The 15,490-nt window shown below is 42.6% G+C and overlaps 1 protein-coding gene across 1 annotated transcript; it reads left to right on the top strand.

Moving 5' to 3' along the window:
* The first annotated feature begins 253 nt into the window (after positions 1–253).
* KCTD12 (potassium channel tetramerization domain containing 12) lies at positions 254–4,927 on the top strand. The gene has a single exon (XM_082277411.1). It carries the CDS (start codon positions 444–446, stop codon positions 1,440–1,442), a length of 999 nt encoding a protein of 332 aa, XP_082133537.1. The 5' UTR covers positions 254–443; the 3' UTR covers positions 1,443–4,927.
* The last annotated feature ends 10,563 nt before the right edge of the window (positions 4,928–15,490 follow it).

Genomic DNA, 15,490 nt, shown 5'->3' with positions numbered 1-15,490 from the left:
AGCTCGGAGGGCGCGCACTGGGCGCCGAGAGGATCCCGCCGCAACTGGGGCAGGAGGACTGGGGCGGGGGGGGACGAACGACGATGGGGGACCCTGCGTCAGTGCAGGGCCGTCCCCTTCCCCTCCCCGTGCGCTCGGCTCTGCCTCCCGCCAGCCTCCCACGCCTCCCGCGAGGTGCGGCCGCGCTACATAAACACGGCCCTGCCGCCGGTGCCGGGGCTTTCCGTTCGCAGCCCGACGGAGGAGCTTGTCCGGCAGCGGGCAGAGGCGCGCCCGCGGGGAGCTCAGCGGCAGCGCGGCTCCGGCGCCAGACGGGGCGGGAGGCTCCGGCGGGCAGCAGCGGAGGGCTGCGCGCTGCCCCGAGGGCGGCGGCCCTGCCGTAGCCCAGGCGGCCGGAGGAAGAGGAGGAGGAAGGGCGTGGGCTCCGGCAGGCTCGCTCCGGTATGGCCCTGGCGGACAGCGCCCGCGGGCTGCCCAACGGCGGCGGCGTGTCGCCCGCGGCGGGGAGCGGGGCGCCGGGCAGCGGGGCGGCGGCAGCGGCGACGGGCGGCTGGTCGTCCTTCCCGGAGATCGTGGAGCTGAACGTGGGCGGGCAGGTGTACGTGACGCGGCGCTGCACCGTGGTCTCGGTGCGCGACTCGCTGCTCTGGCGCATGTTCTCGCAGCAGCAGCCCAGCGAGCTGCCCCGGGACAGCAAGGGCCGCTTCTTCCTCGACCGCGACGGCTTCCTGTTCCGCTACATCCTGGACTACCTGCGGGACCTGCAGCTGGTGCTGCCCGAGCACTTCCCCGAGCGCAGCCGCCTCCAGCGGGAGGCTGAGTACTTCCAGCTGCCCGACCTGGCTCGGCGCCTGGCGCAGACTCGGGTGACCGCCGCCCGTCCCGCCGCCCTGCACCGCGACGGCTCCATCTGCGCCGAGGAGCCGCCGCCGCCGCTCCTCGGCTACCTGGAGGCTGAGCCGCTAGAAGGAGGCGGCGGGGCCGTGGCGTCCGCCCCGTCGCCCACCGCCAGCCGCAGCCCCTCGGGCGGGCCGCTGCTCACGCCTTCGCAGTCGCTGGACGGGGCGGGCGGGCGGCGCTCGGGCTACATCACCATCGGCTACCGAGGCTCCTACACCATCGGGCGGGAGGCGCAAGCTGACGCCAAGTTCCGGCGGGTGGCCCGCATCACTGTCTGTGGCAAGACGGCCCTGGCCAAAGAGGTCTTCGGGGAGACCCTGAACGAGAGCCGGGACCCCGACCGCCCTCCCGAGCGCTACACTGCCCGCTACTACCTCAAGTTCAACTTCCTCGAGCAAGCCTTCGATCGACTCTCCGAGGCCGGCTTCCGCATGGCCGCCTGCTCCTCCACTGGCACTTGCGCCTTCGCCCCCGAGCAGGGTGGTCCTGCCGATGACAAGATCTGGACCAGCTACACCGAGTATGTTTTCTGCCGGGACTGAGCGTCCGCCCAGCCCGCGGCGTGAGGACAAGGCAGCCGCCCCTGCACACCCTCGCACCTACGGTCCCCTCCCATCCCGAAGGAAGGAGGATGCGGAGGGGGGGCCGTGTCTCCCTGTGCTTTTCTCACCCCGGTGTCTGCCCCTACGCACAAGGCAGGCCAGCCCCGGCGCAGCCCCCACCCCTCTTGCAGCACCTCCTGACGGCTCCGGGGGCAGGAGGTCACTGTGTTGTGCCTCGGCTGTCGTGTCCCTGCTTGGCCACCACGTCCCTGATCAGCCACCATCACCCTCCCTCCCACATCTCCCAGTAGCTGTGTTGGTAGCGAGGAAGGAGAGAAGTATTGGGAGTAGACAAATACCCATCCCACAAAAGCGTGCATCTGCACCCAGCCTTTGTCCCTCTCCACACACAGAGCTCTGTCAGGGTGGGCCGTTTTAAAAATCATCCAGTTAGGGGCTGAGCAGCTTTAAAGTTGCTTTGAGCAACTTCTGTTGAAGATGGCATGACAAATGGCTGTCTTTTGCTGTCCCAATACCCTTACAAGGGAGTTTTGCCTTGGTGGGCAGACCCCAAATGGTCCATTTTTAATTCCCCCCTTCCCCCTCCACCCCCATCAAAATGATGCCTGTCTGCAAAGGACTGTCACATAGAAGGGAAGCCTGACTGTGAGGGATTTGCACTGGCTCATACTTTATTTGTTAGATGAGTAATTTTGCAGGAGGCATGCATGTGGCCCTTCACAACTGATTGCTTCCACCTCCCCTCTTTGCTCCCCATGTTTCTGAACTCCTCTCTCCAGGCTGTTAAACTGGACCAGGGCCTGCACAGCGAGCATGTAAGGCTGATGTGAAAGGACAGGTTTGCTGGATAACCAACCATTTGGACTATGAAGTGTCCTCAGAGACATGTGTTTATTCCCTTGAGAGGTAAAACAATGACACTTTGAAGAATTAAAGTGCTTGTGAATCGCAACCTCCATGGGTGGTCTGAAGTCCTTATAATTCTCTTGAAGTTACTGTCTATAATATGGACATAAATCTCAATGCATAATTTCCTTAAACACCCTCAAAATGATGGGAATGAGGTGAAACCAGGCTTATCTCAGTAAAGGTAGGGCCTGGGTCCTGGGAAGTTGAAATCATGTACCTTGAATTAGTGCAGATGTACATTATAAATGTCACCAGGAGAACCCTTGTTAATTTTTGTCATGTTAGTGCTGTAAAACTCTGAAGCCAGCAGATGACAAAAATCACTTTTTTAAGAACAATTGTCTTAGTTTTCATAGCGGTATTATCTGGGCACTGACACTGCTAAGAGTTGCGTACCTCTTCCTAGACAAACTTACTGCTTCTTAGAAAGGATTGAGCCCTGTCCTTAGAAAAACAAGAATGATGCCAACTTTCTTCAGGGGAAATTACCCCTTCTGAGATGTATTTTGTTACTGCTGTCTAACAGTGTTTCCCAGAGGAGGCAGTCAGAGTCTGCTTTGGAACTGATGATCTGAGCCGCAGGTTTTACAGTAGGGAAGACTGAGAAACTCTTTCTGATAAATTCTTGAAGTCTAGAGTATAAAAGCACTTTCCTTTAAAAACCTAAACTTGATTTAAGAATGTTTATAGCCTGTTCAGACCATCACAGAAAAATATCCTAAATATATCTGAAGTGTTGAGGAATTTAGCAGTACATATTAAAGGCTTGAAGTTATGTTTTTAAAACTCTCGAAAAATAATTCTAGTTCTAGCTAGTTCTAGTTCTAACTCCAAATTTAGAAATACTGCTAGCACTTGTATTCTAACCAAAGAATTTCACAGTAGGGTTTTTTTAAAAAACCTTAATTCCTTTGAAAACAGCTATAGCTACATTTCTGTCGAGTTTCAGTGCTCAGTCTCTGTTCACCACTTGGTCTTTCATTAAGTGCATGGACAACTACCAAAAACTGAAAATAATTTTCATCACCGTGGCTTTTTTTTTTTTCTAATATTAGCAAGGTTGTTTATCAGTGTGATTAAATTGAAGATGTGCATATGAAAGCACTGGATACTGTCTGTTTGTAGATAGTTGTATTATGGAATATTTTTAAAAGGGTAGAAATGTAAACCTGCCAAATTAGATGAGCAATAAGATACAGTGAGAGGCCAATACACCTGAGGATGGAATGAAGTCTGTTTGTCCTATGCCTTACTCTGAGATGACTTCTCTGTGCTTAACTTATACCACAAGTGAAAAGACATGTATCACAGCTACTAGGTCTTTACAGTGCCCTTCTCAAGAATAACCACTGTCTTTTTCTAGTTTCTGTTAAGTAACTCTGACGTACGTTTTTTAAGATTTTGTATAAAATCAGTTTTCAGTAAAGTGTTCAAATTCGCTCTAGATAGCTTTCTTTTTTTAAGAATCTGGTAGCTTACTAAATCCATCATAGGAGCTATGAATAGGGGCAGTTTTAAATTGACCTTGTGATTTAGTGTACATATATATACAGTATATAAACATTTTACACGAATCATTTAGTTTTTTAATCATTTTAGTGCTACAGGATTTCATAATATATCTAGCCGAGCATTTTCACATTATGTTATGTACATAACATGGTAATGTTTTACTGGTTTCTTATACTTGTTTCTATGGAAAGGTTGAATATGAGTATCATCAGCTTGTAGAACTGAAATCAGTGACATATTTGCTTGAATGTGAATCGTAACTAAACTTCCAGGTGGCTGAATGCATCTCTAAAACAAAGATTGCCTGTCTTTTGATTAACGGTTGTCTATCCCTTTCTTGGCAGATGACCCAGTAATTCTTATTTTTACGTAAAAATGGATGTAATATAAACAGATGATTTTCTTTAGTCTCTGTGCTAAAAATTTTTAAGCATTATTAGTGTTAAGAAATGGGCCTTTAATTTAGTGGTAACCCATTATCAGTATTGTCAGCAGGCTTAAAATGATGGTGCCATAAATATAATAGTCATTTGATGCTTTGCCACAGAAGATGGTATTTTTCTGAACCATTACTTAGTAATGGCAGTAAAATTTTTAAAAGGAAAAATGCTCAAGGCAAAGTCACTGAGTTTTGCTGGTCTGTTCTTTTGAGAGCTCAAAGAATGGATAAACACAATGACTCTGCTGACTTGTTGACATGAAAACATACAAAAATATAAAGGCACAATACTGGAGTCCTGTATACATTTTGTAGCTGTTGTTGTTCACAGTTCATGTACCTATGGATGGATGCAGTAGCATTTACAAGTGCTATTAAAAAACCCACAAAGGCAGTCTTTCTTTTAATTAGAAGTTAAGGCATAAGTCTTTTCAGTGATGCATATCATGAAGGGTGACTTTGCATATGTTTGATAGGACGTTTATATTTTTATACATGTAGATAACGAGCCACTTACTCATTCTTATTTTCACATGTATAGCATTGAAAATAAAGATCCTCCTAGGAAAAAGTTGCATACCAAATTAAATTTTTGTTCTTTAAATATTAACTCAGTTGTGTGGTTTATGTTGTCCCTTTTATTCTCTGTGCAGATGTTGTTAGCTTTGCTCTCCCACAGTATCATATTGATAACTTCAGCAAAGATTCCAAACTAATACATAAAGCAGAAACACAGAGCAAAGAAAATTATATATATAGAGGCCTCTAGTAACAGCCATGGCAAGATAAACAGAAATGTATAACACTCAGACTGCATCAATTGCCTTTTAAGCATCGCAGAGGATTTTTGTAGTACTGGTCAGTCAGTCCTCAGGAAGAAATAGTGATGGAACAGCTTAATTTGAATAGCACTGAGTAATTGTTGAAGTCAAATGTTGATGTTTTATATGAAGCAGGAGAATAATAACATGGGATACAGTGCTCATTTAATGAAAGAAACATTAGTACCTAAGGTAATACATGATCTGAGAGAACTGGATCTAGAAATTCTCATTAGCTACCCTATGATCTCTAGTAAGCTCTTCTAAACCCTGTGCTCAGCTTCATAGAAAATTAGTAGTGACTTGTTAGTATAATCCCCGTGTGAAGTGCCTTTACATTTAATAGTTCTTTCTTGGGTAGCATGGTTATACTGCAAAGGAACCAGCTGAAGGAAGTTTAATCAACTGTTTCATTTGACAGCTTGATAGTATTTGAGAGCTTTGTTATCATGCAATAATATAAGAAAGGAGGTCGTTCTATGAGCAACAAAACTCTGAGTCTGCCTTTCTGAAGGCTTAGGTCTCATTTTCTTTGTACTAACCCTTCTGCTTATCCCTGCCCATTTTATTCCATTTCTACTTGGGAAAGGTGGCACATTAATTGACAGAACCAACTTCTGCTAGGCTGAAAGTTATGGCTGAATTTTGGCTTCGTACCTCAGTGAACTACAGATTTTCTTCTTCCTTTCCTTTACCCAGCCATCAGTATTCATAGAATTTGTTAAGAGCGTAACAGCTGTGAGGTTTTCAGTTCTTCTGATTGTGTTTAAATTACCCATCAACTCGGAAGTTAGGGGGACAGATGTCCACCCAAATGGACAACGCCAAGTGCATGAGCCTTATTTCAGTAGGAAACAAGGCTAACAGAATACTGTGATTAATGCCCGGCACTGTCTATATAGTCTGAGTGTACTAAATCCCTATAGAGCGAGAAGGCAGGCTGTCACTCTTTACTTTTCCAACTCTTGTCAATCAGTCAAACTAATGGGTACGCTAGAATGTCTTAAAAATATGTACAGACTCCTAATTTCTGCAGCATTTCCAAGTGTGAATCAAAGTGTGCAGGAAAATACTTTCCAAAGACTAGATTTGCCTCAGGGCAGGGTTGTTTTTTGTTCTTTTTTTTTATTGTAGGAAATCTTCAGTATAGTTTTTAATGAAATATTAGTGCTAATGTGTTATTTATTTAGAAAGTACTTAGTTTTATGAAACCAAATGCTAATTTTGTTTTTCATTAAAATGAGCTGCATGTGTTTTTCCCCTGCTGCTAAACAAAACTCATATGTATGAGTGCTGAAGTAGTAATGCCACCATTGTGAGTAGTCTGTTGGAAATACACAGCACAACTGCTGTGACAGTCAAAACCATAGTTGGTCAAATTATCACATTTCTTCCCCATTCTACTCTCCACTGCGTTCAAACTGGAATAAAATTAAACTCTGTTACACATTTCTTGCTCTACAAGTTTTTTAGCACACACTATGGAGCATTTGATACTTCTGTAAAAGCCGGCAACAGTCAGTCAGGGATTTGAAGCAGGTCTATTTCTATGTGAGGAAATAAAGGCTAGGAAAAATTGTTGCACAAAGTGGGAGCAGCTTCATGCAGTTTGGGAAAAATTCTTGGTATCACAAGAAATCAAAGGTATTTTTCTGTATAATCCAAGTACTACAATCCCACATTACTCCCATCTTGCAAACCCAACCTGCCCTTGAAGCCTAAAGTCCTTGATGACATTTGCTTGCTTTAGATTTTATTTGGTATCATCCGGACAAAAGAAATTATTTTGTTTTTCTCCTTCAAAAAAGCTCAGTTTTTAGCAGCTGGGAAATGACAAAGTTAGTGGTACACCTTGCTTTGGGTTAACATTTTGTCATCCTTTTTTGTTTCAACATAATGGAAAAGGTAGGGAAGTTCTGGGAGCATATAGAAATCATAGAATGATGGAATCACTAGGATTAGAATGCTTAGCTCCATGTAGCCTCTGACTTGGCTTTTGCAACTTAATAATTTTCTCCACTAGAATTTAAGTAAGTGTAAATTCATTGAAGTTCAGCCAAAGAAGTTGAGACCAGAATATCTAGATTGTGATGACAAAACCAGCTCCATTGATAAAGACCATGTGGTCTATGTTTTTAATTTGCCATTTTGAGGTAAAGACAGAGCCTTGGTTAATTTATTAAGGAGCAGGCTATTAAAAAAAAAGAAAAAAAAGTATAATAAAGGAAAAGTCCTCCAGTCCTCTCCCACAATCTTGAGGAGGGAATGCAGTGCTGGTGTGATGAGAACATCCTTTCTTTTAGATTTCAGAGATAACTGAAATAACCTACAATGTTGCCATCTCAGTTTTGTCTGTTTTCCTGGTCTTGGTTGAGCTTTAAGGTCACACCCACCCTTAATAAGTGGTCCTTTAGAAAAGCATATATTCATAACTATGTAGACTTCCATAGATTTGGATGTAGTTTGGTTTTGACTCATATTTTCCCAATAGCTTAGTGACAAGCTGTCCTCATATTACAGCAAAGCCTGTGATTATTAGAAGCCTGAAGTCAAAGTTTTTCCTTTAAAAGGGCAGAGACTGTATCGAGAATGCCTTTTCTTTTTTTTTTTTGTAAAGGATACAAATGATGCACTTTTTTCTCAAATTTGTACTCCTGTACAAACTCTCCTAATCTTCCCAACCTTGTAAAATTCACTTCCACATCTTCCATTGGCTGACAACTCAAGGCATGGATATTTCTGAAAGCTGCAAGCACCAGGAGGTCTTGTAGTGATTCACAATTGTTCCATAGCAATCCCTTCCTGCTTGGTCCCTTGTGCAGTCAGAACCAAGGTGGGTGGGCAGCTGAGTCCCAGGCCCCAGGATTACCCATTGGCCCTGAGCACAGCTGCCCCTTCTGCCTTGCTTCCTTCCTGGCCACAACCAAGGTAGTACAGTAGTCCCTGAGCCAGCACAGTCCTGCTGCTGATGCCTTGTCTGAATAAAGGGCAGCATTTGTATTCTGGTGTGCTCCATGCAGCCCAACAGCCACGAATTGGCACTTCTCCTCTGGACTTCTGACCCACTTATTTCCAGAGTTTGCTTTCACAGTCTGCACTTTACTTACCATCTCATGGTATGGTTGGAATATGGGAAAGATTCAGCTGTTTACAGTAGTCTGTCTAATAGTTTATGTGCCATGGCACTAAAGGGACAATAAAGCTCACTTAAAAAGAGTTTTACAGCTCTTTAAAATTTTCTGGTTTAAATAAACCATGAAAAGTGCTGCATAAACTATAATAACACTGGGTAAAGGCACCTTTTCTGTTATAGGTGAGAATTATAACTTTATTAGTTTTGCTGGAGCACTACCACATTTGTCCTCTTGGACTCGTTTGTATCATGCTAGAGGCTGAAGAACACTCACTTGCAGGTAACTGGACCAAACAGTCCAATTCTTTTAGCAAATGTTAGATTAAGAGTATATGTATACAAATGCACTAGTGTTTCTCTTTCTGGAAGAAAAGTTTCATCTTGACAATTATCATATTGGATGTTTTCCAACACATCACCTTCTAAGGCTTGAGAGCAGAAAGAAATGTCCAAATCATATGGTCTACTGTTCAAAATAGCAGCCACTGTAGGGCTTTCCTGAACAGTCTTTAAATCGGGCAGTGAAGTTTCTTAGACTGTCATCTAACTTCATGGATGATCCTGCTTGTGCAAAAGAAGGCATCACAGTGCCCGATTAATTGTTAGGCTGTGAATGTCACCAGCTTTGGCTTTCACCCAGAAGGGTCTGCAATGTCTTCTTCATCGACACCATGAGGCTGGTGTGTTCTGCAGGAGGATATGTAGAGAAACAGTTCCACTAGTCAAGACCTGGGGATGAACTGTCCTGTCATTTCCTTCAGTTCCTGTCACTTGTCCCTGTAACCAGTTTTGTGTTGGCACTGCTGATCTGGCCATGGGGTGGGCCATTTCAGGGACCTGGTGTAGATGGAAATCTACAAGCAAACAGGAAAAGGCAGGCCTACTTTCAGCTGGATCAGGTCCCAGAACAGGCTTACAGTGTAATGGAGTTATTAGTACCAGGAGAAGGAGCCTGATATCTAAACAGAATGAGATTCTGTGGTCTGTCAGTAAGGCATGTTTTTCACTCCTTTAGTCATCTCCTGTCTCTTCTCTAAATCCTCTTCAATTTATCAACATCTTTTTAACTTCTGATTTCAAATACTTCTCATTCTAGTAAGGGAATGCTCCAAAGCAAAGTAACATTGCCCTATCCTCTGTTTTTTTCCATTCATTTGTTCAAGGTTTGCATTAGCGGTCCTAGGGATTTAAGTGTCACCGGAGTTTATGTTCAGTAAACCATGGCTGGGAGCACCTGTAGTCTGTCTCCAGAATTCTGTCCCAATTGTCAGTCAAAATACATGGCAGTGCATGAGATGTTTTTTTATTAAACATTATGCCACAGTTTAACTTCTAACAACTAATGAACAAAGCCTAGTAAAAGTGGATCTAATTTCTATACAGCAGTGTTGATGGACATCACAGTGACACGAATGTTCAGTATCATTTCCACTAGTTATTACATTGGATAAGTAGTTTTCGACTACCTGAATGGGTGGCTAAGGATTGATTGTCAGGTTGGCAGGTCTCAAGTTCCTAAATTACCCAATTTTCTTTTAACCATGGTCCAAACAGTCTGTGTATTTTTCCAGTCCTTTGGAGCTTCCCCAGGGATCCGACATTTTTGAGAAGGCTGCATTAGTAATTACACAGGCTTGTAAACACACCAGATGTAAATTGGCCAGACCTGATTGAAAAAAATAATTGTTGCTCATACTTTTTTGATAAGTTTTGGAAGGGAAATTGATCATTATTCCAAACAGACCTGACAAGCAAAATGTTTATACTTTTCCTGAACTAACAAGCCTACAAATTCCATCTAGTAAAGAATCTGTACAATTTTTCACATTGTTCCAAATAAAATTAAATAATTTCATTTGTAATCATGCTGAATATTACTTTCTTTGTGTTCTTTTTTCTTACCTTATTAAATTTATACAATGCAGTTAGTACAGTATTTGGAATTTAGAGCTTTGATTTATACAGATTGTGATAGCCTTCTCTTTCCATTTTAGACTTTGTATCTATGACTTTTTAATAGCAGCTATCTGGATCCTGTCCCAGGATGTACTGGATGACTGTAGCTCCTGCTGATCTCAACAAAATATGCTGTCACTACAGGATGTTAATGAAAATTTAGGCAAAAGCAGTATTCTCTTTTTTACTTTCAGGACTTTATGTTACAGTTATTTGCTGAACCTGTAACCTAGGTTTTAGAAATACAGTATTTTTATGGGTAAGTGTCTTGATATGCAGCTAGTGTGAATTTATACCATCATGTTACTTTGTGTTTTGATTGTTTAATCTCTTACTATCTCTTGTGGTATATGTACAGAGAATATCTAGATGGGTACCAAAGGAGTATTTTCTAAGATCTAGTGCTAGTGTCCTAGCACTCTTTCAACATGTTTTAAAGTTGCTTCTTCATTAAGTACTGTTATTCCTAAACTCCATTTACAGAGTTACCTAAGAACATTACCTATATGCATTTTGGAGTATTACACACATGGCACGCAAATCATTCCTTTGTTCTTGCTTGGACTTGCACTCACTGGAGCTGGTGCTTGCTTTTTTCTGAGGCCCTGCTTCCAGTATGCATGAACTGGTATGGAGATCAGATGCACAGTGTGGAATTCAGCTATGGTAAAGGCATGTGGCCAAGTAAGAATGTCATCACTGACAACCTCTCTGTTCCTAGAGGTTGCACACCTTGCCTACCCACCCCACAAATTCATGGTGTGTGAAGCCTGATACTGTCTGGATAAATAACAAACACTTAAGATTAAAAGCAGTAGGTTGTAGTAGCTTTTCTCTTACTTTGTGTTTTATCAGGTTACTCTTCAAGAGAAGGCCCCATTGTAGCTTTAAGCACAATCTTGGCTATAATCCCCTCACTGTAACCCATACAGTTGTGCTCTCCATTTTTCCCTTGATACTGTCTTAAATAGCTTCCACTTTTTCATTTGCAGCATTTAATTACAGGGAGTTAGAGGAAGAAATGTTTCTTTAAATTAGCATCCTTAGACAATGTGAAATTACTTTTAATCTTAATTTTGATAGCAGCAAAGGGGAATAAAAGAGTCACTGACTGAAATCAGCAAGTCGTTCCCTTTATATAGAATACCAGAAGATGAGTTCTGAATAAACTGGTTTCAATCAAGAAACCAGTTTATTCAAGCAAGAAACTTTTCCTCTGGTCAGAGCATCTCTCTTCTGGAACAGCAATTGCCTAATACTGAATGTTTTCTTCAAGATGAAGTATGTATCCCACAGACATTTCTCAAACATAGGACAATAATTTCAGAACAGAAAATCATAAGAATCTCAGTAAAGCCCATGGAACATCTCAGAGTACTGTGTCACAAACCTATTTTTAAGCATGGGGCAAAGCACTGTGCTTGTGAGTTTAATAAGGAATTGTCTGCTGTAAATGTACTATGCGAAGGCAATATGCTTTGCTGATTTTCCTTCTCTAAGGAAAGGCCATGGGAAGAAATGCATTTTAAATGTTCTTCTGGTTTTTTTTATGTGGAAAAACCTACAGAGTACTGGGGGGGGGGGTTTATGTAAAAAGAACTTATGGATTAGGATAAAAGGGCAGACTAATAAGGGTGACACTGTTGTGGGTGGCCACTTGAGCAGGAGGAGGTGGATGATAGACAGCTGGAAGCAGCCTCAAGGTCACAGGCACTGGTTCTTGTGGGGGATTTATCTACCCTGACATCTGCTGGAGAGGCTACACAGTCCAGAAAAGCACAAAGAGTCCAGAAGGTTCCTGGAAAGCACTGATGACAGCTTCCTGTCTCAGGTAGTGGAGGATCCCACAAGGAATGGTGTGCTGCTTAACCTCATACTAACCAGCAGGGAAGGCCTTGATGGAGATGTAAAGGCTGGGAGCAGCCTTAGCTGTTGTGACCATGAGATTGTGGAGTTCAGTATTGGGTGAGAAGGAAGCAGGGCAGCAAGTTAAATTGCAGCCATGGACTTCAGGAGAGCTGACTTTAGCCTCTTCAGGGATCTTCTTGGAAGAATCCTATAGGAACGGGCTCTTCAGGGAACATTGGTTTTTAGAGATCACTTCCTCCAGACTCAAGAAGAATGCATCCTGATGAGCAAGAAATTGGGCAAAGGGGGCAAGAGCCTTGGGTGGATGAACAGGGAACTCCTGTCATTACTCAAGTGTAAGCAGGAAATACACAGGTGATGGAAGCAGGATCAGGCACCTTGGAATGAATATAGAGAGGCTGTCAGGTTAAGTAGAAATGAGACAAAGAAGGCTAAGTCCATCTGTAATTAAGTCCAGCCAAGGATGCCAAGGACAACAAGAAGGTCTTTTTCAAATGCATCATTAACAACTAAGGATAATGTGGTTCTGTTACTAAGTGGAGAGGGGATCCTGGTAACAGAGGATGCAGAGAAAGCAGAGTAAATGAACTCATTCTTTGCATCCATCTTCACTGACTAGACCAGCTCTCAGGAATCTCTGATCCAGGACACCAGGGTAAAGGAATGTTGAAGGACTTTCCTGTGGTCAAGGAGGTTTGGGTTACAGAACACCCAGGCAAACTGGACATCCACAAGTCCATGGGTCCTGACAGGATGCATCCATGAGTGCTGAGAGAGCTGGAGGATACCATAGCAGAGTCACTCATGATGATCTTTGAAAGGTGATGGTGATCAGGGAAGGTGCCTGAGTACTGGAAGAAAGCGAATGTCGCCCCAGTCTTCAAAAGGCTGTCTTCTGGTATGGAACAGGAACAAAGAGGATGAACTTTGGTGACAGAGTCCAGAGCAACTGTTTCCACAGAATGCCATCTTTATCCTTTTTGCTCAACTCCAACTTTGGCTTGCATTTACCTACATGTAGGAAATGTGTGCAGACATATTTATTCTGAAGCCTAGGTTTAAAATCCACTCTGGGTATAGTGGAAGTTAGGCCTGAGCTTAAACAAAGATGCTTTTGTGAAAAGTAGATTGCAAAAACTTCCTTGAATATTATGTGCTGCTGAAGCGTTAAGGCATGAAGGGTGTAAGAATGAATAGCACAGAGGTGTGCTGGACCTGCAAAACTGGACATGGGCTGAACTTACCTGTAAGCCAGGCATGATTTTATAGCAGGTGTTAGTTCTGGCCTGTTTCTGTTGAAAATATTGCTACCAGGACAGGGAAGGTAAATTGATATTAGCCTAACAGTGTTCTAAGCCAACTCTTCCATGGTTAAGTGCTCTACATGTGAGGCATATAAAAATGTGCTGGTGACACAGAAATACTTGGTGAGAGCCAAGAGTCTTTGTTCAGATGAAGAAGTGGAGGTTGTGCTGGGTTTGTTGCTAAGTTAGAGCAATAGCAACTACTGCTCTAGGCAAATGGCTTTCTAGAATTAGAAGCCATTACTGTCTGAAGTGACGGATTTAGAAAACGTCTCTACATGAATAATTAGCTCACCCAGCAAAGCTGCAGCTACCTGATAGTACAGTTTTCCCACTTTGAAGCCTATTTTGTTTATCTAATTTTGTTTATCCAATGGTCGTCACTGGTAGTTTATTCCATTTGACAAATATGTAGTAAATGAAGGTGTTCTCATATATTGGAACAATCTGCATGTTTTCATTTTTTACAGCTCTTGCAAAGATGTAATTGAGACCCTGAAGAGCTTTAGCTCTCTATGCTACTGAAAGCCACACTCAACAGCTTTTTGCAAATTTCCAGTTTCAAGAGCTGATGAGTAATTATTCAAGTGTTTATGCGGAAAGAAAAAAAAAATCTTCCCTTAGAGACAATATTTTGCTGCAGCCTTTTGGTTCTCTCTTCTCTGTTTCATTTGCCTTTTCTCCAGCTGAAAAATGTCTACTTTAGATATTGTTTCATATGATAAAATATCTTTGTGTAGTAGCTGAAAAGGAACTGGACTTGCCCTTTTTCAGTCCAGTACTGCACTAAACTCTCATTTCCATAAGCATGCAGTTTCCCTTCATTTATTGAAGAAAGTAACCAATTTTGATTTTGTATTGCTGCCCTACAGTTGCTGGGAACCACATATCATTCTAAATGTGTATGGCCCACCATTAGTTTTTGCAATTGAGCTAAAAATCTGCCAAACTGTGTCATAACACAGAAATGGAAACAGTAGGGATGACTTACTTCACATATATTGTCTGAAGATTGTTATGACCAGCTGCAAATAAATGAGAAAAGGATAGGTAGTTGATATCTCTAATTTAATCTTTGACATCTCAATGAGTCATTTTAAGATTAAAATTGTTTTCATTATACTTTCTGCATGGAACACAAACAGCATCTATATTTTTAATAGAATTTATTCAGGAAAGCATTGACAAAAAATACTAGAGTACTTTTAATATTTGTTTCTACATCAAACATGCTGAGATGAGGCTTAAAAGCCCACCTGAGAATTCACACTTGCCTCAGTGCTGTTAGTAAGAGCTGTAATTATCTGTATCTTTTGAAAATACTTAAAATGAAACACAACCTAATTCTCAGTTATAGAACAATGTAGTACAACAAACACATTATAATCTATTTTTTTCATTATAAGATGCGGGTGCATAACCAGGAAGAACACTAACACAATTTTTTATTTGTAAACCTTTACAGCATATAAACATTTACTGGAGCGGTGAAAATCAGAATTTATTCTGACTTTTTAACAGCAGATTCATTCTCTTGTATAGGTAGACAAAGAGCTTGACTTTCTGGGATATTTCCACTCTCAGAGTCCTGTTTTCTCTCCTTTAATTGTTGGTAACATCACTACCCCACGACCTTTGTGGGGGTTTTGGGTTACCCTAATTGCCTTCCCCTTCACTCCTGACAGCTTTAGTGAGGCCAGCATCTCCAGCAGAGTTCCTGGGGCCTTGCTGCTGCTGAATGTGGTGCATTCCAGGGCCCTGTATCCCAGAGCAGCTCTTACCAACCATACTGCAGGGCTTAGCAAAGTGAAGTATGATCCCAGCAGAGGCTGAACCTAGACTGGGGTAGGAGTAGGCAAGGCTGACAACAACCTAATTAGGAGCCATAGGACTGAGAGGTACCACAGAGTTTTAACGAACATACCTAGCCCTAGGTTAAAGACATTGGGATTTTTGCTTGGATTTGTTTTATTGAAATATTAAAGCAACCACTGACATCTTTCAATTTTTCATCTTTCCATATCTTTTACCATTCTTTGGATTCTTAGAGCCAAAACCCAGTGGCTGAGGAGAAAGTTCCAAAT

Source organism: Coloeus monedula, assembly GCF_965178545.1.
Source record: "Coloeus monedula genome assembly, chromosome: 3".
In the NCBI taxonomy this organism is placed as follows: domain Eukaryota; kingdom Metazoa; phylum Chordata; class Aves; order Passeriformes; family Corvidae; genus Coloeus; species Coloeus monedula.
This window is presented reverse-complemented; position numbering and strand designations above follow the sequence as displayed.

Bases quoted from the DNA above. Each gene is read 5' to 3' on its own strand.
- KCTD12 (XM_082277411.1), top strand. From the start codon at position 444: ATGGCCCTGGCGGACAGCGCCCGCGGGCTGCCCAACGGCGGCGGCGTG.